The sequence below is a fragment of the Argiope bruennichi genome, chromosome 2 (assembly GCF_947563725.1).
Source record: "Argiope bruennichi chromosome 2, qqArgBrue1.1, whole genome shotgun sequence".
In the NCBI taxonomy this organism is placed as follows: Eukaryota; Metazoa; Arthropoda; class Arachnida; order Araneae; family Araneidae; genus Argiope; species Argiope bruennichi.
Window position 1 is genome coordinate 21672799 of NC_079152.1, and position 25175 is coordinate 21697973.

At 31.6% G+C, this 25175-nt stretch overlaps 3 protein-coding genes across 5 annotated transcripts in view; all 3 read left to right on the forward strand.

The window, feature by feature from the left end:
* LOC129958267 (zinc finger protein 474-like) overlaps positions 1-25175 on the forward strand; it is a 57888-nt gene that overhangs the window by 11176 nt on the left and 21537 nt on the right. Inside the window, exons 2-4 of the mRNA XM_056070601.1 lie at positions 12893-13149; positions 13630-13787; positions 16501-16850. Coding sequence (XP_055926576.1) covers positions 12923-13149; positions 13630-13787; positions 16501-16850 — 735 coding nt within the window. The 5' untranslated portion in view covers positions 12893-12922. The remainder of the gene's footprint in view (positions 1-12892; positions 13150-13629; positions 13788-16500; positions 16851-25175) is intronic.
* LOC129959226 (uncharacterized protein F54H12.2-like) lies at positions 4343-5647 on the forward strand. The gene has a single exon (XM_056072052.1). The coding sequence runs from the start codon at positions 4343-4345 to the stop codon at positions 5645-5647; it is 1305 nt and encodes a 434-aa protein (XP_055928027.1).
* LOC129958254 (uncharacterized) lies at positions 7138-12019 on the forward strand. Of its 3 annotated transcripts, none has more exons than XM_056070571.1 (3): positions 7138-7250; positions 7345-7413; positions 7556-12019. In XM_056070571.1, exon 3 carries the CDS (start codon positions 7922-7924, stop codon positions 11288-11290), a length of 3369 nt encoding a protein of 1122 aa, XP_055926546.1. In that variant the 5' UTR covers positions 7138-7250; positions 7345-7413; positions 7556-7921; the 3' UTR covers positions 11291-12019. The 3 variants fall into 3 exon arrangements, with proteins under 3 accessions (XP_055926546.1, XP_055926554.1, XP_055926562.1); XM_056070579.1 differs by having other exon boundaries at positions 7143-7250; positions 7326-7413; XM_056070587.1 differs by lacking the exon at positions 7345-7413 and having other exon boundaries at positions 7144-7250.

Genomic DNA, 25175 nt, shown 5'->3' on the forward strand with positions numbered 1-25175 from the left:
CAGCCATGGTTTGCTAAAGAAAAAGAAATGAAATTTGTTCAAGGTTTTCCAGAAAAAGTCGAAAGCGGAAATCTATATGTATTTGATGATCAGATGGATCAACTTTGCCAAGATTATGCGGAATTGTTCACTATTACAGCACACCATTCTAGAATCAGTGTGATTCTGATTTTGCAGAATCTATTTCCCCGAAATAAAGTGATGCGAGACATAAGTCTGAATGCACAATATGTAATATTATTTAAAAACAATCGTGACGTGGGACAAATCCAGTGTTTCGCAAGACAAGTATACGGAAATAAGGCAGCATATTTTATGGATGCTTACAAAAAGAGCACGCAAGGCAATTTTAACTATTTGTTGGTGGACCTACACCCGAGAACGGATGAAAAATTTAGGCTCAGAGAGAGCGTGTTCCCTGATTCCAATGGATTTTATTGGATATATTTACCGATAAAATGAAGAATATAAAGAAGCATTATCACTTACTGAAACTACTACTCAGCGCATCTCCAGCACAAAAAAGAGCAATAATACGGACTGCTAACAAAAGTCAGTTACATTGCTTATGCGAAATTTGTGTAAACGTCTTAGGTGGTAATTTATCGGTGAGCGTAAAGAAATTACGTAAATATAAAACGGCTATAAGAAAAATTGTTAATAAAAAATTATCTTTAGAAAAAAAGAGAAAAGAATTAATTAACCAAACGGGAGGCTTCCTACCCCTCATTCTTCCCGCAGTTCTATCTGCGTTAGTAGGCCTTGCCGGAAAAGCAATAGGAAGCTGAATTTAATATTCGCAGCAATGTCTCGGAGAATGGCTCTCGTTCCTGAAGATTTAGCAGCAACTTACTTTTCGAAAACATCAGATACCGGAGTACATGGTATTGAAAACCAAATATTAAACCTTCTTCATGAGTCAAACTATTCGGATGATGCAAAAGCAAAACTGTTGAGCCAACTGCTTTTAAAATATCAGCATGCTATAAATGTGCCTAAACCACCGATACGTGTAACTATTGAAGACTCTAAGGAACAAGTTCAAGAATCGCCTAAAAGTAACTCAGTGGAAGATCCTATATTACGTGATATCATACTTTCAGTTCCTGCGAACTTCCAAAAATTTATTTCGCCTATTGCTGAAAAATTGAATACACGCAGCTATGCTTGGAATGAATATGGTGAATTGATGAAAGATAACGAAATCGTTAAAAACACAAACGTTATTGACTTATTTTCATATTTAATGAGAAATGTAAAGAAAGGTTATGAACCACATGGTTTTTCAGTGTTTTGGAGGGGTATTAAAGAGATAAAAATACCAACACGTTGGATTGGCAACCAGAAGCTAGTAGAAAATTTCGGGTTTGACACAGACGCAGGCGAGATCCAAAACGAAATTAATCTGAAATCTCCAGATTCAAAAGCAAAGAAGAAGAAGCAAAACTCGAAAAGAAAATGGAAAGAATATTAGAAGCAGCATATTACGATTTCGCAAACCCTGCATCATTTGGCGGAATAAAGAAACTATCAGCAATCTCTAAAGTTCCATATGAGAAAGCTAAACGCTGGTTAATGACCCAAGATACTTATTCGTTACATAAACCAGTTCGGTATAAATTTTCTCGGATGTCGACGCTTTCATATGGTATAAATGATTTATGGCAATGCGATCTTGTGGATTTACAGCATTTAGCAGAACATAATAATGGGTTTAAGTATTTACTCACCGTAATTGATGTATTTTCGAAGTATGCCTATGTTATACCTCTTAAAAGCAAAACTTCTGTGGCTGTAAAAAATGCTTTTGAAAAATTGTTACAGCAGGTTAAGCCTAAACACATTCAAAGCGATAAGGGCAAGGAATTTTACAATACGCAACTTCAGTCATTGTTTAAGAGGTACAACATTAACCACTATTCAGCTGAAGGTGATCATAAAGCTAGTGTTATTGAGAGGTTCAACAGAACTTTAAAAAACAAAATGTTCAGGGTATTCACATATAGAAAATCTTATAGATATGATGATGTGCTACAGTCACTAGTAAAGTCGTATAATGACAGTGAACATCGTAGCATTGGCATGGCACCTTCAAAAGTCACTCGTGATTTTGAACCACATATCTTCAAAAAATTATATGGTTACACATTGAAGAACTCGCGAGTGATTTTGAATAAGGGAGATTTAGTAAGAATATCGAAAGCGAATAAATCGTTCAGACGAGGATATTTACCAGGGTGGAGCGATGAGGTGTTTATGGTGTCAAAAGTATATCCCTCTTATCCAACTACATTCGAGCTTCAAGACCTTAAATCAGAAGCTATAAAAGGACGATTTTACGCAGAAGAACTCCAGAAAATATTGAAACGCCCTGAGGATTATTGGCATATAGAAAAGGTGCTTAAAACAAAGGGCAAAGGTACGAAGAAAGAATATTACGTGAAGTGGAAAGGCTTTGATAATCGGTTCAACTCGTGGGTAAAAGCAGCATGGATGAAGTGAACGATTTTTACATTACGCTTCCCAGCAACTCTAGCATGGATTACTTTCCAAAAAATACGCAAGCATCATTCAGAACGAAATTATCTCGTCCAATAATACTAACTGGTGAATGGGAAGTTGGTTTATCAGAAATATTCGTTCCTCGAACCTGGTTCAACATCGGAAATCATAATAATAAATATTCGATAACTTACGAGGAAACAAAATTGGTGGAAAAGGATTTTCTGGAGTACTCAATCAGAATAAAAATTGAACAGGGAACTTCTGATGAGGATATAATCGATAACATTAACCAAAGTATTGAAGCAATATGTGGACATTTCGTCTCTTTCGAATTGGATCACAAGAATATGAATATACTTATTGCTCCGAATTATGAACTACACTTGACAGCTGCTGATTCACCAAGATTGTTAACTATGTTAAACTTACCTAGAGAGGATAGAGTTATAAAAACATCGGAAAGTTTTATGTACAGAAAACCATCAAAGACAAACAAAGACAATATTTTCAAAATTATCGCTCGAAATATGAAAAGGCATTTTATAATTCGCGTCACCAGGTTTAATCATAAGTATACTGATATGGACAACATACATCACGAACTCTTTCAGCATATAAATCATAATCTAATGCAGACTGGTATAGGAGGTGCAGCGGATTTTATATTCGACTTTAAAGAAGATAAAGTAGAAATAACGGTTCAAAAGAATGTTGAACTCGAGTTTAGGTTATTATATGCCCCGTTGTTTATGCGAATGTTGGGCATGACGAAAGATATTGTTTTAACGGGTAGAACGTTACATGTTTTGCAAAAAATTGAAAGGCCTCCTATGAACGAATACTTCCGCGTGAGCATTACGGATAAACCAACAATTCCTGTGAAAATTAAAAAAACAGAGGATATGGAACTACAAGTCGGATTTTATAAAAACTCAGAGCAGTTGTTTGGATCTTTTAAACACCTTGCTTTTAATCATTTAGCGAACAATAAGATCAAAATTCATATACCAGAAAATTCAACTCTGACTTTACAAGAAGGATTAAGAGATCTTTTAGGTTTCAAAGAATCCACATTAAATGGCGGAACTCATATATCTGACTATCAATTGGAGTTAGATGGAGGAATCACCGAAATTTATGTCTATAGTGATATCATAGAATCGCACTTTGTAGGGGATACAATTGCTCCTTTACTCCGTATTATTCCTGTTATGTCGAAAAAAGAAGACCAAATAGTAATAAATTATCAAAGACCGCTGTATTTTCCTTTGCGCAAAAATTATATCGATTGCATAGAAATCGAATTGAGAAGTAGCTCTGGAGATGGTATAATTTTTACCAGTGGGAAATCACTCTTGGTTCTCTCCTTCCGTCGCAGAACACTATAAAACTATTACTTATTTTGTGATGAATCATTTTAAATCCGATCGTGAAAGAGAATGCATTTGGATCAAAAAGCTTGTGAAGATTATTACTGCTCGCAAGTGCAGGCTGGCGGTGGACCATATTTTCAGGGTGTTGGCCACCAAAGAGGATATGGAATGTTTTCAAATTTATTTCGATTTATTTCTCCCATAGCACTGAAAGCTGGAAAGTATTTAGGAAAACACCTTCTAAGCGCAGGTTCAAAAGTAATGTCAGATGTTGCTTCAGGTTCATCTCTTAAAGACTCGGCAAGATCGCGATTTCGCGAAACATCAAAACAAATAAAAGACGACATTATTCATAAAATTCAGAGCGGTTCGGGTATAAAAAGAAAGAAATTCCAGAAGAAAAATCATTCGCAACGTGTCAAGCGGAGCCGAAAGAAATTAAAGAAAGCAGACATATTTTCATAATGGATTCCCGAGCGTGTGCTTGCTTGCAGAGTGAATTAGACCTTTTTAACGTGAATCCTGTACAATTATCAACAGAAGACAGCTCATTCACTGAGATTTTTCCTGTTGCATCTCTGAATGAAAAGACGCCAATTGAATTTTACGTAAGCGGAAGTGGTGAACATTATCTGGACTTATCCCATACACTTTTGCATCTACAAGTGAAAATTAAAAAGAGAAATGGAGCAGTAATTGGAACGCCTGATCAAGTGGCTCCTATCAATTATCTCCTTAATACGCTATTTTCTGAATGTTCAGTTACATTAAATGACAAGCAGGTTTCTTCGCAAGCTAACTACGCATATAGATGTATTTTCGATGCTTTGCTTTCACCTCGAGCTGTTCAAGAATCAATGCTAACATCGGGTCTTTTCTACAAAGACGCTGCTTCTAAGCATGAATCAGTAGAACTAGCTAATGTTGGTGATAATGCAAATTCCGGTTACCAAACTAGATATAACATCTGCAAAGATAGTAAACTTATAGATATGATAGGTCCATTACATTTCGATCTAGGCAATCAGAGCAAATGTCTTATAAATTCGGTGAATCTTCGGATCAAATTAGAAAGAAATAAGGATTCTTTTGCTCTGATGTCGGCCACGCAAGATTTTAAAGTAGTTATATATCATGCATCATTATTTGTTAGGAAAATTAAAGTCGCTCCCTCAGTCGTGATTGCCCATGAATTAGCTTTAAGCAAGGGAGTTATAAAAATGCCTATTCGCAGAACAGAAGTGAAATCATTCGCACTTTCTTCAGGAATGCAATCAATAACTATCCCTAATGCGTTCATTGGACAATTACCGACACGACTTATAATGGGTATGGTATCTAATGCTGCATTTAATGGGGATTTTTCAAAAAATCCATTCAATTTCAAGCATTATGATTTATCATATCTTTGTATATTAGATGGCAATCGTATGATTCCGTCAAAGCCCTTTCAACCAAAATTTGATAATTCTAACAGTTACAGCAGATGTTATATGAGTCTATTTACTGATTTGGGTAGATATCATAAAGATCAAGACATTAATATAAGTTACACTGAATATAAAGATGGGTATACGCTGTTCGCTGTAGATTTGACGCCCGATCTCAACGCGGACGGAATGCATGAAAGTATTTCACGCAATGGTAATTTAACTATTGATATAAAATTCAGCAAAGCATTATCTGAAACTGTAAATTTAATAGTTTTTTCAGAGTATCGAAATACTATAGAAATCGACAAAAGTCGCAGTATTTTTTCAGATTTTTGAAAATGGATAGCACAACTTTGTGCAGACTTGCATGCAGCGACTTCCGTCTACGTTCTAAATTTGGAGGTGTATACGCTTCAGATGAATTGCCTAAGACAATAGATAGTTATTCATGTTTTATTGTAAATTTAGATCCTAAAACAAAACCGGGAAGTCATTGGGTTGCAATAGCATTTCGGAATAATAAATGTTACTATTTTTGTAGTTACGCTTCTGTGCCGAATAACAAATATATTTTAAAGTTCATAGAAAATAACGCTGCAAATTTTGCTTGGAACAAATGTAGATATCAAAGCTTAGTGTCGTATACTTGTGGTCATTTTTGCCTTCATTTCTTGTACAATTTTGTGAGAAAGCAAACTTTGTCACCTCTAGATTCTAATAAAATTGAAAATAACGAGAAGTTTATTAAAAAATTTGTAGCTAGCAAATTTCGTTTACAAAATTGCTGCTTTTCTCCATATTCAAATCAAATTTGTGAAGCTCGTGATTTCAGAAATAGATGTCTTTAGACATGTTTCAACAGAATATAATTATATATGCTCTCTCTATAAGCTCTCTATATAAATTTAACATATTTTTTTGGAGGTCACTTTTCATACAGAGCATATAAAAGAGATACACTAACTGGGGAATTCTCATTGTGCTTCAACTGATTCAGCAGAAACGATGACTTCCGAACTGAGATATGGCTTTATGTACTTGAAGCGTACTGGATCAGCTTATATGATTCATTGCTTCACCGATTCCCTTTACGAAAATATGATATCCTGTGTTCAAGCTGCGAACTCCTATCAAATGGATACAGTCGATTCAGACTGCAGATTGAAGATTGCCTATTTCAAGGTTCTCAACAATAATGATATTGTCAGAGAACTCCATAACGGTTCTGCTATGAATTATCGACAGACATTTGATTGTAAAACGTAATACAAAGCGAACTTCGACGAATCAATTACTCATGATTCAAAGATCTGCAATGGAATTGTGGACAACTTCAAAGAAAATAAATGTAAATACTAAACTATACAGCTAAGATACTGAGAATAGCTCAGCATTGTAAACTCTATATAAAATTGTAATACTAAGCAGCACTAACTGTCATTTAATGTAACATCATCAATGAATCGATGTTCTACATGCATAAGCAACACGAAGAAACTGATTGTACCACTCGATGTAATATTTTAACAATCCCTGAATAAAAATATAATTTAACTGTATAATTGCGTCTGTCTTATTTTGCTTCGCTACATCAATATGTTTTTTGTAATATCCTATATCACCGTAAAATTACGTTGTTTTATTCTCAAGGTGGTGAAAGTGGGTTAAGGTAGGAAAATGCACATAAAGTTATTTTAAAATTACTTTAAGGTCACCAGTTCAGGGAGAACAAGGCGTTCCTGGGAAATTCTACAGATAATAAACAATTATTCCATTGCCACTTACATAAACAGGGGTATAAATATAAGCTACATCAACCTTTGTACATATACTACCGATCTTGTTGAAGACTTCATCTTCATCTCTGTCTCCGTCTTCCTCAGAGTGCGTGTATCTAAGTACTACTCAGCTATCATGGACAGTCACAAAGCGAGCGTCAGTAAGTGATTGCATTTTCATATTCTTTTTAGATTGCTAAGCATGTGTAACATAATTTTTTAAAAATAAAGTTAAGTTTTCACACTTCCTAATAGGCTTAACTGATAGCGATTCAGACGGCGAGCAGTTATTTCCCCTTCCTTCCAAGGAAAAGCATACAAGCGGTAAATTAGATTTGATTTTATAAGTCAATTTAGACTTTAGATTTTTAAATTCCCAAAGAAAAAACATGACGGTAAAATGTAAAATCATTTTACATTTTGTATCTTTAGATTTAATTTCAAAATATTATCCCTTTTCTGATAGCTAAAAGAAAATCAAACGATGAGAAAAAAGAGGAGTCCACCAAAAGAGCAAAGAATTTCGAGTATAATTTTTCTGATCCGACAGAAGAGAAAAAGCTCATACCCCCAATAAGCGCTTACCTAGGAAAAGGGATTAACATCAGCATCAAGGAATACAGAAAGTCCTATTATCTTGCTTTCCAAAAGAATGTTGGAGATGAAACAAAGAACAGATTCAACATGAATCTTGACCAATTGGGAGCTTTAAAAAAAGCTATAAATGTGTTTGCAGAACATATAAAGAAAAATTGACATTCACGAGTTAAATGAAAATTTTGTAAAAAAATTGAACTAACTTGACAATTTTCCCTATATTCATCTTCTTAGAATGTCGTTTAATAGAATAGAATCAAGTTTTAGAGGTTATATTTCAGCTTACCGACACTCTCCGATACACTCTGATCCCTACAACTTATATAACGAAATTCGAGAAAACATTTTCTTACTCTTATTAGAGCAAAACCTACCTTTCCGTCTTTTAATATGCATAAGCATTGAATTTATTAAAGATACTCATCCTGACAATTTACTGCAAAACGCTTACTTCTGTTCATTTGCTGAACGCATAATATCATATAACCAAGTAAAAAGTAAAGTTAAAAGCTGTTTTCAGAAAATATTCAATTCCATTGAAACATATATCCAAAACGGTAGTGGTTGGGTTATTAATAAAATTAACTTTTTAGATGTTAATATCGGACAGTACAGAGAACCGCGGGGAGGTTGCGGTAATATAAAATTACCTGACTGTTTAAAAAAAAAAAGAACTCTTCTAAATATACGTTGCGATGATCACAAATGCTTCATATATAGTTGCTTAGCTCATCTCTTTCCTCCTGAAAAAAATTCTAATGCTCCAAGCAGTTACCAAAATAAACTAAAATACTTAAAATTGAAAAATGTAACCTTCCCCATGAAACTCTCTAACATAAAGCATTTTGAAAGTATCAACAGCTTAAAGATAAATATTTTTACTTATGACAAAGAAGTTTTCCCCATATATATCAGTAATAAAAAGTTGGGTTCGGAAATAAATTTACTTCTGTATAAAGAGCATTACTTCTTAATTAAAAATCTAAATCGTTTATTAAACTCCAAAAAAGGGATTCATCATTATTGCTCGCGATGCCTGATTGGATTTCAGAGGCGAAATAGTCTTGTAGATCATAAGCGAGTGTGTTGCCAAAATGCCCCCCAAAAACTATCCCCGCCTAAAATAAACACTGTAAAATTTACTAGCATTTACAAAATGTTGTTCCATCCTTTTATTTTGTATGCGGATTTTGAATGCATAACGAAAAATATATCTACTGTTTTACCAAATACATCTCAGAGTTTTTCAGCCAACCTAGAGCATCACGAACCAATCAGTTTCGCATTAATAGCAATTAATATAAAAAATGAAATAATATATCACAAATTCTATTGCGGAGAAAATCCAGTACAAATATTTTTAAAAACAATAAAAAAATTAGCAAAATCTTTATTTAAAAGACTATCATGCAATAAACCAATGATCGAGGAAAATATACCAACGGGAAAGCCTAGCACATGTTACATATGCAAGTTAAAATTTGAACCGAGTGATCGCATTGTCAGAGATCATTGCCATGTTTTAGGCATATTTAGAGGTTTCTGTCACAATTCATGCAATTTAAATTTAAAAAGAAGTAATTTCATTCCTGTAGTCATTCACAACCTTAAGGGGTACGATTCCCACTTATTGTTAAAACATATGTCTCCAGAATTCGCGCATCAGATTGATATAATTCCGACGAATAGTCAAAAATTTACTAGTTTCACCCTCGATAATTACATTAAATTTATTGATTCGTACGCATTTCTTGATTCTTCCTTATCTTCTCTTGTAGAAATTTTGAAAATTTCTGAACATCGGTTTGACATTTTTGATTCTTTTTTCCAAAATAAAACAAATAGAAACTTACTCAAACAAAAAGGATTTTTTCCTTATAGCTATTTTTCATCAAAAGATATTTTAAAACAAAAGACATTTCCACCTCACGAAGCCTTTTTTAACATTTTGACGAATTCGAACATAACAAAAAAAGAATACAAACACGCACTGAGGGTTTACCAAGAATTTCATTGTAAAAATTTTCAAGATTACCTTGAATTGTATCAAAATACAGATACAATTCTTTTAGCTGAAGTATTTCAATCGTTTCGACAAACAAGCATGATGCACTATCATTTGGACCCTGCTCATTTCCTAACTATTGCTGATTTAACGTGGCATTCTGGTTTAAAATTCACAGGTCAGGAATTAAAATTGTTATCGAATGTAGAAGACTATGTCTTACTTGAGACTCAAATGAGAGGTGGAATTTGCTTTCTCGGTCAAAGATATGCCCAGGCAAATAATCCATATCTTTCTTGTTATAACCCCGATGAACCTACAAATTATATTGTGAATTTAGATGTTAACAATCTTTACGGACATTGCATGTCTGAATATCTACCTGTGGGGGATTTTCGTTGGCTTTCACCTGAAGAAATAGCTGTTTTTGATTTAGCAAATGTATCTCGATACTCAGAAACGGGATATTTATTAGAGGTAGATTTACTATATGATAAATCAGCTCATGATTTCCATGATTTTCCCTTAGCAGCAGAACACTTAAATATAAATAAACAAATGTTATCAGATTATCAAAAAAAAATATTGTCTGAAAAAAATATTCCATTCACCGAGTGTAAAAAGTTAACACCAAATTTTTATCCAAAGAAACGCTACATTTTACACTACAGGAACTTAAAATACTATTTAAAGCATGGGATGTCTTTAAAAAAAATTTATCGGATCTTGGCTTTTTCACAATCAGACTGGTTGCGAAGCTATATAAATTTTAATAATGAAAAACGCCAACAAGCCAAAAGCGAGTTTGAAAAATCTTTCTTTAAAAAAATGAATAATGCTTTTTTCGGCAAAACATGCCAAAACGTCAGAAAAAGAATTAACTTAAAGACTGCTCTTACACCCGCTGAATGTAGAAAGCATTTAGCAAGTCCTTTACTTGAATACTTTGAGAGCATAAACGAAGACTTCGCTGTCTTTAAGATGAAAAAAATTAATCTAGTTCTCGACAAACCAATTTATGTAGGATTTTGCGTGCTTGAGCTAGCTAAATTACACATGTATACTTTATATTACTCTAAGTTCAAAAAATATTATAAAGAAAATTGCAAACTCTTATACACAGATACTGATTCTCTATTCATGCAAATATTTACAAATAATGTTTACAAAGATTTTAAAAACGAATTTTTTGATATCATGGATCTAAGCAACTATCCATCTTCAAGTGAATTTTTTAATTCGGAGAACCAAAATAAGTTAGGGTTTTTAAAAGACGAAACGAAATCTAAACCTATTTCAGAATTTATCGGTTTACGATGCAAAATGTACAGCTACAAATGTGAAAATACTGAAACGAAAAAGGCAAAAGGTGTAAAACAGAGTTGTTTAAGAAACATAACACATGAACATTTTAAAACCTCTTTACTTAATGAAACGATTCATCGTCACGAGCAATATTCTATACAGTCAAAATCACATATTCTTTCTACAACCATATCAAACAAAATTTCTTTATCTCCGTTTTACGATAAAATATTTTTGAATGAGGATGGTGTGACCGGAAAATGCTTTGGTCACTATTCCTTGCTTGAAGAATAATGGTAATATAATTTTCGTTTATTTTTATGTTCTTCAAAAAAAAATTTTTTTTGAAAAACTATTAAGCATTCAATAGCTACCTTCTGTTAAGGGGAAAATTGTCTCTTAGTTCAATTTTATTTCACATGCTTTGTAAGTGAATCAAATGTTTACTCAGATCGACTGGTTGGACTGAGTTTTTTCATGGTTTTCTCAGTCTATAACGCAAATGCGAACCAATATAAGAAGATCTTCCATGACATATTATTAATAAATACCAAGAACATTTTATTTTTAATGTAATCAATTTTTATACTATTTTTGCATGTACATATATATATGATTCAAGTTGTTGTTTTTATCTTAGTTAATATTGTATTAATTGTTTGCACTGTTTTTCGAATGAAATGGAAATAATTTGTATTCATATCCTTTCTTTATATACATTTCTTTCTTATATTCACATGCTTTGTAAGTGAATCAAATGTTTACTCAGATCGACTGGTTGGACTGAGTCTTTTCATGGTTTTCTCAGTCTATAACGCAAATGCGAACCTATATAAGATCTTCCATGAGATATTATTAATAAATTCCAAGAACATTTTATTTTTTAATGTAATCAATTTTTATACTATTTTTGCATGTATATATATATATGATTCAAGTTGTTGTTTTGTCTTACTTAATAATGTATTAATTGTTTGCACTGCTTTTTCGAATGAAATGAAAATAATTTGTATTCATATCCTTTCTTTATACATATATTTCTTTCTTATAAATACAATAAAAATCGTTCAACAATTATCAGTCTATGCCTCTTTTTTTTGAGTGGGAATAAAATTTATAACCTTGCAGAAAACATTGCTCGCTCTTTTAGTAGTATAGAGATGATGGTTTTCATATAAAAAGTTTTTATATGAGAGCCATCATTTAGTGAAAGGTACTTTTTATATGAGAGCCATCATCTAGTGAAAGGTACTTTTTATATGAGAGCCATCATCTAGTGAAAGGTACTTTTTATATGAGAGCCATCATCTAGTGAAAGGTACTTTTTATATGAGAGCCATCATCTAGTGAAAGGTACTTTTTATATGAGAGCCATCATCTAGTGAAAGGTACTTTTTATATGAGAGCCATCATCTCTATACTACTCATAATATCATATTCAACAATTCATAAATAGATAAAATTGAAGATTACATCTAGTCGTTTTTACAGTCAACTTAAGAGTCATTCCAGCTTAATCCTCTTGGCAAACACCCTTTGCCTAAAATGAAGAGAAAAACCAAAATTGTATGTCCCTCTTCCCGTTCAAACCAAACTAATTTGTGTCAGTCTAGGCTGAAATACTTTATTTGAAATGTTTCGCAACAATCTTAAATTTATCAAATTATTTAACAGTTACTCCCAAAATATAATTCTTAATGGCGTCTGTCGCTAAATTCAGAATTATTTTTTAGCTAAATAACCAAAATATTTACAAGATTTCTTTTTAACTTTCAAGTTGAAGAAAAATGTACCAAACGAATGTCTAAGCCAATCAAAAGATTGCCTTTTTCTCATGCTTTTGCTTTAACTTTGTTTAAATATATCAATAAAATGTGTTTCGACTTCCTTGAACAGAATATTCCACCCAAAGAGCTAAAATGAAGCATGTCGGAATTGAGAAATCCTCGGAGCTTCGTACCATGCTACGTGTGTGGCCGCCTCTGCCCCCAACATTCTCTCAGATTCCACCAGCCCAAGTGCCTGTTGCGCTGGAGGGCGGACAATGAGAGAAAGCCCCCGCACCAGCGAGACCCCACTCCTGTAGATCCAAAGTTCTGGGGACAGGACGACGAAGAGAGCACCGAATCCCTGGACATCAGCAAGGCTGAAAGGTGAGTAAAGATTTCTTTAAAATTTCATCAGATTAGCGATTTATTTTGAAACAATGAAAGCTAATTGTTGGTGGCGATCGCAATTTTGAACCTTGGATAGATGATGAGAACAGTCCCAAAGTTTGTGCATCCTTTCCATTACTATTCATCTCATTAATGCTGAGATGTATGATCTTCAACATCTGATCCATGCACCACTGATTTTGGAGGAATTGTGTTGCAAGATTGGAATTCTCCAGTATCAATGCTTTTACTACCAAGATACTCTCTATAAATTTACAATTACCAGAATATCCATTTTAACTAGGTAAGATTTCTTTAATTTGAATATTTAGTGCTTTGTGATATTTAGGTTCCACTTTTCTCCCAAATCTTCCATGCTGATTAATATCCTACATTGGCCTTGAAATCGTACTTCAATTTCATATATAAGCCAGAGACACTTAAATCAAAATTGTACTCCTTCCTTTTTCATTTTAGAGACAGTGAAGTCCGTCCCGCCACTCGAACGCTGCTCAATCCGACACCCAATATTGTCCACCCAGTTATATCCTCAGTTACAAAGGCCAAAGGACCGCAGAACGTCACCATACAAGAGCAGCCCAGTTTCAGGCAGCGAATATACGACAACGAACAAGGTAAATCAATGTTTCTGTTTTACACAAAATATGGAGAAAATTTATATAACAAGGTTTATATATGCTGTAGCAGATTTCATATTGTAAAACGCGCATAAGAATTAGATTTGAAGCATCTTACATGGGGGAGGGGGGTCTGGGAAGAAATTAGTAGTATTTCATACAAAATAATAAACGAAATAAAACAGTTAGTTAAATTATTGTTGTGGGTGATCATTAATGAAAACCGAACTATTTTATTAACATGCTTCTTTTCACCAAAACCAATTGTCATTGAAAAGGACACTCCGATTTTACAACTTGTGAATTACTTGGAAAATTTTTGTAAATCACTCTGCAATGATTTTATATACAAAAATATTACGGTATATGCAGCTATATCCAGAAAAAAGTCATCAGGAATGAAAAAAAAATGTGTGGTTATCCTTAATGATTTGATGATTTATACTATCTGGTGTACATTAGATAGTAGGACATCCCATTGGATTAAAATATTTTTATTTTCCAGTTTGTTCCTAAAGTTTGCTTGCTACATCTTTCCATAGGATTGACCTGCTAATATCTCTAATTTCTAAGATTTTTTTTTAAATATATTAAATTTTTTAAATCGCCTGAAAGAGGCGATATATTGCAGGAGATTATTTAACAAAATGCTCATGAATATAAATAGTTTTTATTTTTATATACATCGAATGTCTAATCAGAATAAATCTTATGAAAACATAAAAAGTAAGCTAATCTCTATGGGATATTGGCATAGATGTAGTTCTTCATCAAGAAATGACGAAATAAAGACGTCAATTAAATATATCAGGTCAATTCCTTTTTATTTTCTACTTCAGATGAAATTTGCAAAATTAAATATTAATTTTTATGCAAATTATTATTGACTTAACCCTTTTTGTAAAAAAAAATGTTTCTTTTGGAATGATCAGAGCCATTTAGTTTGTTATGCAAAACATGTTTCGTTTCCAACATAAGATACACTTTATAGAACCAAGAGATACTTGAAGAGATGTTTTCAGGGTGTCAGATATGGCAATCTTCTTCTAATTCATATAATTGCTTTGATGCTATTACTTAGAAAATTTAGAAGAAACCGAAAAGTTATAAAAATGTTTTAACCTGAATCTTGAATATAGAAAAAAAAAAAGGTTGGCCGATTAGTATTGAGAGGGGTAAATAAATGGATAAATGAGGACTTATTTTATGGATTTAATCAAGACTGCTAGCAGAACTTATGACCAAGTATTTGTTTTTAAGTCTCTTGCCATGAAACATGAAATCCCTTTCCATACGAATCTATGAACTACAGTACTCTCTCTCTAAACGTGTGTGTGTGTTACAATATGCAAAAAAAGAATTCAAGCAGGTCTAACAGGAGTGAAAGCGGAACCGTAACATAACTTATTACTTAATATGGATTAGCCTTCTATGAAATTAAGAACTATATAAAAATGTTAAACAAGGGATTTTTTTTTCATTTAATATTTAACTATACAAAATTATTGTTAATAAATTAAATAACAAAAGTAATTGTTTAAAACTGTCATACAATTAATTATGTGACTCTCAAGAAGACGTTTACAAAATATAAATTTTATTATATTTTCCTTTAGTATATTTGGCATTTCATTCGTTAATTTCATCTACGGGAATAGGGAAGAGTTTTTTGATAGGATATATAAAAATTGATAGATAAAATGAATAATAAAAGGAAAGTCATTCGTCATTAATGCAAGGCCTTAAAAATGATTTTTTTCTACTATTATTTTCGATTTTAAGAAAAATCTTGCTGAAAATGCAGTGGTAATGGGTGCAGTTAATGTTCAGGAAAAAAAGACAGAATTTAGATAATAATTTCAAATAAATTATGTTATAAAAAATTATAATGTTTATAATATTGAGATTCTGGAAGGAAAAGATCGATAATAAATTTTGGTTTCTTTAAATCCTGTAAAATTGCATTTAATTCTTTTCAAGAATTGAAAAGATCGTTTTCAATCTTTTTATTTAAAAATGCTGTTAAATCAAGTCTCATGTTCGTAAGAAGTTTCGAATTTTTTCTTAAAAAAAAGAAATATCGGCACTTTCAGTTTGGACTAGATCGGATCAGGATTAATTTGCAAATATATCGAGAATTAACGGCATACAGTCCCTTGTCTTGGAAAAGCGCACGTGAAATATGCGTAAATATAGAAATAGTTTTCAAATATATTCTTATAGAATACAAACTGAAATTAACTCGAATCGAAATTTAAGTAAATAGAAAAAAAAAATCATTTCAAGGACTTTGGTAGCATGAATCCTTGTTTAGTGGCACCTTGCACTCCTTAGAGGAGAACCTGAATTTAAATATATGGGGGGAGGGGAGTATGATGAAATTAATCGTATTAAATAAAAACACAACTTATACATATCAATGTATTGAGATAAAATTTCAATGTTGAGGATTTAATGTTCTCATACGATGCATGAAACATATTTGCTGTTTTATTCATTAGATACATAGATACCGAGGTTTTTATTGTTATTATTTTCCTGTGACAACAATAGTAAACATTTCTTTTACGCCATTGCAAAATCTCACAGATCGTAGCGCCAATCATTAAGCACACGCGATCTCCATAAACAACAAAATCTCCAGCAGTTATTCTCTTTGTATCCCAAACTTGTAAAAATCGTCAGCTATATTGATCGGTTTTGTTTGCAGCTTCTCCACCAATCGATAGCCGAAGATCCCGAGCCTCCTCCCCGTGCTGCCTGTCCGTACATACTCTACTGAGGTCCCGTTCTAACAGGCGTCCTTCAGTCCGCAAAGTGCGCCCCACCATGGACGACGACAGACCAGCAGCCCCGCACAGAGCCGGACGGCTGCCCATTCGAGTCTACAAGCCGGTACACCGGCCGCCGCAACAGGTGATCAAGGGGACAGAGACTTCCCGCGTAGTGGCCGATAAGGGTGGGCCGCCCTTAGAGGGTGGAGGTTTCACCAGATGTGGCATGTGTGGTGAACAAGTTGACATGAGGAAACTAAAAGCCCATGAATCCAATTGTCTGAAGGTATGTTAAGCACTTTTTTGATAAGTAATTGTGAATATTATTTACTGCAAAACGGTTTTGAGGATTGATTAAAATAAAACTAGCCGCCTTTGGCGACCAGTTTGTCCGATAAAATTATTGAATTTTTATCATTAATGATGAATTTTAAACATTAACATGGAATGTATATTTTTAAAAAAAAATTCATTTTATTATTTGATAAGAACGAAAAACACAAATTGAAATTAATAAAACGAATTGTAACGCTTGCAAATTCAAATGTGCATATACCGTAATTTTCACCGAAATAAAAATGGAAGTGAAAATCCTACTTTGAAATAAATGTCCAAAGAAAGCATTTTTTTAAATCTCAATTTTAACATTGGCGAAAGCATGCGAATGTTTTCATGGATGAGTTTGAATGTCATAACATTAAAAAATGTTACAAATTGTTTATTACATTTTTAAATATTATGTATTAAAAGTAAAGGAAACATTACACAAAAATGAAATTGATGGCATTAAAAAGATATTTTAAGTTTTAAGATGATATAAAAACCAGTATTCTTTTGGGATTTATTTAAATTAAATTTGTCATTAATTCCTAATACATATTGTGAGCATTAATTGTTTCCAAGTACTCGAAATAAACTTAGATAAAGCATTTCATAAATCAAAGAAATTTGATGTTGTAGAACTTCCCGAGCGAAAAAACATTCATTTTTGCTTTCATGTATGCGAAATATACGAAGAAAAATTATAATTTTCTTCAAAACATTTAGCCTCAAGGTTTCGAAATATTGTTGAAATTATATAAATACAATAATTTTTAAAAAAATTTCAAGCAATTTCAAACAACATTTTCAAGCAATAAAAAAATATTCGATATTTTGAACGATTTTCGAAGTTTCAAGTGTGTATGCGTACACCTTAATCTGTTTATAAGCATATTTACCACATATATTTCTAATGTTTTACAGGGATGTAGCATATATTACCACTGATAATTTTTTACTCACCTCAACAGAATTGTTTATTAATAGCAAAGTTCATAGGTTCGATTGCATTGCATGTTAAATAATTCCCAATCAAAAAAGCTATTGCATTTTTCTTTTAACTCGATATTTAACAATTTGAGGAGATGCAGCATTCCGATTTTCTACTTTCACAATCATAATATAACAAACAGAATATTCATCGAAAGATAGGATTACAAGCAGAAGACTCCGCAACGAAAAGGCTGACAAAAACAGAGAGAATATTAAAAAATGAATCTGTACGCCCGAAAAGATTCCAAAAAAGATGGTTTCTAAGTTCAAGGATCTGGTATTGTAAAAATGAGACATCAATACTCTTGTGACTGCCTTTTGATTAAATGTTGTTAATGGAATAAACTGTTTTTTTTTTCAATTAGAAGAAGCAAGTATAACTAGAGGAAATGACCCCCCCCCCTTAAAAAAAGTATTCTCGCATATTCTCTAATATACATTCCCTCTTCCCCGACGAGCATAAAACTATGGATGTTGGACAAGATCATAAAAGATGTGAAAATCTCAAATTTTTATTTTCAAAATGGAAGTGTTGAGCTTCGGAATACAATAAAGAAAATCTAATATTCAATTTTGGAGTATTATTTTTTCAACCAATTGAAAGCAAAATCTAATACAAAATCGCAATTTTAATAACAAGATGACGTATCAAATTTTATTTATTTAAATCGCGCGTTTTTGAGTTATCGCATTTTCGGGCACGAGAAAGTGCAGACCAAAAAATGGATAATCCTTTGAAAGATTTGGTTCAAAACTTGATGAATATCTACAGTTCAGCTGTTATAACTAAGCACCAAATTTCAATTATCTCACCGTTATGTTTTTGAGTGTTTGCATTTATATGCATATGTACTTACAGACCGACAGAGGTCAAAGTTTGGCGTGTTTGGCTCAAAATTTCATAGTGATCTACATTTTAGAAGCTAAAACCAGAGTCAAAATTTATTTCTTATTCACTTATACTCGGAAAACACGATAAACAGACTTCTCGAGTTTACTCAAAGTTTAATAGAAAAAGAAAACAAACAGAGAGACATAATTCCAAAGTTTTCCCAAGTTCCAATAAGTTTTTCGAAACTGAGGAGCTCTGAAAAATTCGACAAAATCTGTAGTTCGATTTTTTTTTTTTTTTGATAAGTACAATATATTCTTTTTTTGTGTACTATGTTTTACGCTCTAATGATATACATACCATTAGAGTGTTTTAAAAATCAGAGGTTTAAAATATAGAAAAAATTAACCATTTCGTCACCACAAACAGAAGCAAAGTTTAAATAGTTCTAAAAAACAATTCTTTGAAAAAAAAATATAACTTATTTTTTTTAAAAAGTTTAAAGTTTTATTTTTCCACGAAATAATAGCATAAATTATATTCATACTTCGAAGTTAATATTCAAAGCAGGAATTTATTATTTCAATTTTGAACGATTTAATGATTTTATAATGCAGTGATATTGGCCTCAATTTAATCATAACATTAAATTGAGTAAATAACATTAAATTGTACATAAAAATAATATTTACAAAAAATCATCGAAGTTAGACAAAAATTAAAATTATAGGAAATGAACTCATTATCATTAAAAAGATATCTTTTCTAATTTTAAATAGGTATAAAAATTAAATTCATGAGATAGTATTTTTGAAAAATGTCAATACATTTAAAATTAACTGCAATTTTAATTAACTTTTTGTTTTTAAATAATTGTCTTTTATTTTTATTTGTTTATTTGAAGAAAACATGGGCTAAATTTCCAAAAGTACAAATTGTACAGACTCTAAATTCGTAATTATGCTTTGCTGTGTAAATACACATTCTCTTAGCTTTTTATATAAATTACAAGGCAGAAAACGTAATACAATGGTGCTACTAAACAACATAGTATATAAATGAAACTGCAACTGAACAGTTTTTCATATTTTATACCAAATTTAAAAGGCAGTTTTAAAAAAATTTCTAATTTCATAGCATGATGATGCTCTTAATCATCTATCTTGTCTGGATTAATTGTATCAGCTTTTGGCATTCCTTGCGTAACAATTAACAGAAAGAATGTGTGTCTATAAATCAAAAGCGGCTACTTTAACCCACTCGAAGGAGTACAGAAAAGATTTCATCAAGACTCTAAATTCGTAACTATGTTGTGCAGTGCAACTCAATCAGATCGCCATGGCAGCTTAGGTGAGAACTAATCTGAAAGCATAAAGGGTAGATTAAACATCTTATCTAGTTTTTTCGACTAGGAACTCTTTCGTTTTTTTGTTTTTTTTTTTTGTCACAAAGAATGTATACAAAAGTAGTGCTTTGAGATTTTTCTCAAAAATGGGAAGTTGAGAACAGGGGACCATGGAAGACGTATCGATTTTGTCATCGACTTTTATATGAATTAAAAATTGGTGAAATCTATAAAGTAGTTGTGGTTTGAAGACTTGTTTAGCTAATTATTTTTAATGGATAGTAGATGAACAGCTGGTCGTCAAAGAAGGCAAGTAGTTCGAATAAGAAAATTGTGTATCTTTGCGCTTCTTTCAATTTTATTGTTTCAATAATATCGCTCTAAAATCCTGAAGATCCATTAAATACAAGGTTACATAAAAGAAATGTTAAAAAATTAAAACCCCTTGTTAAGTCAAATCTAAATCACCAATATGCTCTACTGATCCTAAATTAAATTTCTCTGTTTTCCATACAATACTGTCTGGTAATCCTTTCATTTGGAATAACCTTCAAGAATTCAGACCACTTACATCAATTTCTTTATCTAAAAATATCAGACTTAGACTGAAAAAATAAAAAAAAATCGAAACTCAGATCAATGAGAAATAAGTGGAATCCTGTTCTTTCAATCAATGTTTTACTCTTGCTCGAAATATGTTTCCTTGTCGAACTTTTTTTTTATCCACGTGCGCCTCATCTGGGTCAGTGGGATTGTGGGTAATAAGCCTTTGTCGATAAATTTCAACAAAAGGGAAGGTTGCCGGGAGACACGCAACCGGGAAGATACGTTGCTGATTGCTATGACAACTATTGGAAACCTTCGTTTGCTCGTCCACAATTAATGACTTTTGAGAGGTGGACTTGAATTCGTTTTCCACCAGGATGATTTTCAGTCAAACCCATTTGTTCACTTCCATACAATTACGCAGATTGTTATTCAATATTACTCTCGTCTACGGTGGGTTCGCCATAACTAAGATTTCGTAGCTTGATAATCTGTTTGATATGAATATCTTCATTTCCACTTAAATTATTAAAATACCTTTCGTGTATGTTTCCACATTGGGAACTAACCATTACATAAAAATTTTTAACTTCCCTGAAAGGATCCTACCATCAAAAATCGAATAAAAGAGGCAGCTGATTGAATAGGGAAATAAGGATTTCAATGATTACAAAAATGTATAAATTTTATAAGTTGAAAAATCAAAGTTTTTAAATTTGCCCGAACAATGAATCTAATAGGATCACTTATGATAAAAAAAGAAAAAGATTTTTTTCTCCTGTCGAAACGTGATTTTTTATTTATTTATTTATTTACTGTTGGATGTTCGGTATGCATAGAATATAAGAACATATTCCATTCATTATAATCCTATGAAATCTTATGCAACAACATTAACTAGCATTATATAGCTCCAGGATGACATATTAATGTTTTTAATATAAAAAATAAACGTATTTTTATTTTTTTCTATGCAATAGTATTAATTTTTAGAGGTTATTTATTATGCAAAATATAAATGTTTATATATATATATATATATATACTAGCCGCCTTTGGCGACCAGCCGGTTCGCCAATCTTAATGTTCGTTAAAATTTTAATAATTAAATATTTTATGCAATTCCTACTTTAATAGTTTCTACATCAAAATATTTTAAAACTTCAAATTTTGATATATAATTCACTCATAATATTATAAACGCCTTCAGTCATAACATAATATGTATCTCTCTAATTTTCTGTTAGTTCCCGTAGAATTTATACTATAAATTAAAGTGGAAAGGATTAATCTGCAATTGATATAATAATATTTTTTACAAAGTATTTTTTTGTAATATGATTACTGAAAACAGTCACTGAGCGTTTAAACTTTATAGGCACTAAAGAATATCTTTCCTAATTTATGTAATATTTCAAGAATTTGTCAACAAAATATTCTCAGATTCATCATGGCCAGAACGATTAATTAACAATGTTTAATTTTAAATGCAGCAAACACTAAGAAAATAAAACGAATCGTTTAAAATAATCGGTTGAAAACAGGTTAAAAAAAACTACTTAAAAAACGATGTACTTAAAACTGTAAGCGTATACAAAAAATATATAACTAACATAAATACAATTTAATTACAAAAACATGCAACTAACCTAAAAATAATTTAAATCATCCGTTGATAATGGTTGTCATGTCAACAATCAGAACACAATGCGCATGCGTGAATTTTCAACGCCAGTTACGGAACGCAAATGCGTGAGTTTTTCTACTCCAGTTGGGGTAACGCTATGCAGATTAGAAATTTTTAATTTCCTTTATTCTGTTTTATTTTAATTCAAAAGTACATAAGAATGAATCTGAAAGATCGATTCATTAACAAAGTTTAATTTTAAATGCATCAAACATTAAGAAAATAAATAGAATCGTTTCAAATAATCAGCCGAAAAATCTTAAGCCTAGCCTCATGACTGTTGGGAAAAAAACTGAAGCCGTACTCATTTGGCGGTGGGGAAAATGAAGACTTTTTTGGCGGGAAAGTTAGTTTTTAATTAATAATTGAAATTCTAATTAAAAATTCAAAAAAAGGGCTATCCTATCTTTTAAGTTAGATCAAACTGCACACGGTGTGCAAATTTGATTAAAATCGTTTAAGTAGTTTAGGAGTCCATCGCGGACAAACAACGTGACACGTAATTTATATATATTAAGATTTAAGTTGCACGATATCCATTTTCTATTTCCTATACGTAGTACAGAAAAAGTATAGAAATCGTCAAAAATTTCAAATTCAAGATACTGCCGTTTTAGACCTGCCCTCGAAAAACGAATTTTTGAAAAATGTCCGTCTGTCTATCTGTGACAAAGATAACTCAAAACCGATGTGAGCTAGAAGGATGAAATTAAGTATATGGCCTTTATACCGTATTTGTAGATTTATATCAAATGTTCAGCAGAATCCCCTCGGAGAAAATCTGTCTGTCCGGCTGTTCGAATATAATTTTGCACGTTAACTACAAAACAAAAAGAGCTAGGGAGATAAAATTCGATCCACAGAATTAACATCTACTGTATAAACAGTTATAAAATTTTTTGTCAAATACGACAGATATTGACCATCTGTCTTTCTGTACTCTCAGAAACATGCAAACACAATAATTCAAAGGCGCACTGACTTAAATATATCAAATCTGGTATGGAATTTTGTGATTACACAAATTTTTATTACATCTCAGATTATTAGATTTTTATTTCCTATATTTGTGATTACACAGTTAACATTATTTACACTACAATTACAATAAAAATTTTATTCCAATCGATCGGAAAAAATGGATCTAAAGCACAAATCCAATTTCCGGATATTATCAATCGAATTCGTATATTCCAGAAATTAATCGCCAAAAAATTCGCCAACAATCCAATGATATATTTAATAAAAATGCTATATTCATGCCAAAAATTTATATATCGTAACTATTGTACGCCATTGCCATGCAAGATTTTCTCTGGGACTATACTTTTATTACAGTATATGCGAGAAAGTTTTGGGAAGACCACTCTTACTAGGTTTTTAATTTTTACTATTTGCATATTCAAATTCATTTCACTGTAATTATTAAGTTTATGTTCATGTTATTTTAATTTGGAAGTAATTTTACTAATAATTATTTAGTTTATGTTCATGTTATTTTAATTTGGAAGTAATTTTACTAATAATTATTTCTTCTGAGCGTACAGATTTTAACCCTTTCTAGGGCCGTGGGAAGTATGCTTCCCACCAAATTTATCAATCTTTGTATGAAATTATGTAAGTTGGCATAAGTTCTGACAAATTTTTTTAGTAAGTCAGAAACTTAGATTCTTCAGTTCTTTATCTTACACAAAATGTAAGATAAAGTCTTGATTTGTTACTTAATTATTAAATAACCAAATTAATAATTAAGTTTATCTAATAAGTTAAATGAACCCCTTTTCTTATTCTAATTTCAAGCCTAAAAATATTTTAACATAATATGACTAGAAAAAAATAGCCCTTTAAAGGGTTAAATTATGACAACTTTCATGGTAGAGAACGTCCCAGTTCTCATCAAGGATTTTTTTAGCATTAAATAATTAATACTCCTTCAACTAAATTCTGTCTTATTTGATAACTTTTTTTTCTTGTTCAAAATTAAAAGTTGGCTTTTTGGTTGTATTTTAATTGATGTGAGATAAGTTGTACAAAACAGATAAAAATATCTACTCAATTCGTAAATAAATCATCAAACTCTCATTTCCCATAATTTAGATTGAATGGACGAAATAAAATGAAATTAAAAACAACTAACGCTGCATCATAATGAACAAATTTTTTTACGAAAAATCTTTCAATAGTTGCATTTTCTTAGTAGTTATGGACTACAAAACAATTTTCAATCTTGGACTACTTTTAGAATGATTTGTGATGCAAAAAAGCGAAATACCACTCACATACAGAATTATAAGAAAATTCACTGGGACTAGAAACTTGAAATTTGGGAAATAATTGTTTCTTGGAAAGTAGGTGCTTATGAAAGGATTTTTTGAAATTTAAAAAGTTACCCAAAACGTTTTCCGCAATATTTTTCAGCTTATTATTGCTCGAAAGCTGCCTTTGAGCAATCAGTCCTTAGTAAATCAACTTTTCATTTTCACTTCTATGCAACAAATAGTTTAATTTTAATTCATCTTTTTTCAAATTTTTTTCATGCGCAATCCGTAATAAAGCTCCTGTTATTGGAATGAAATTCATATCAGTTTTATTATTTCCTTCCAGACGTGAAATTTACAGAGTAAAATATACTTCATTTAATAGCGTATGTTTTCCTCTGGTTAAGTTATGATAAAAATATTGTTTTTGTGGAATTTTCTTATCAAACATAGTATTGGATTATTGTTGAAGTTTAAGAGCGTGCAATCATCGTAACGATTGTGGAAAATGTTTCGATATCACGAGAGGGTCAGTAACGTGATTGGGATAACAGGTGCCAGGGGCTAATATAATTTTTTAACTACCAGTCGTTATTAGGACATTCCTTATTCGTACTTATTATTCATTA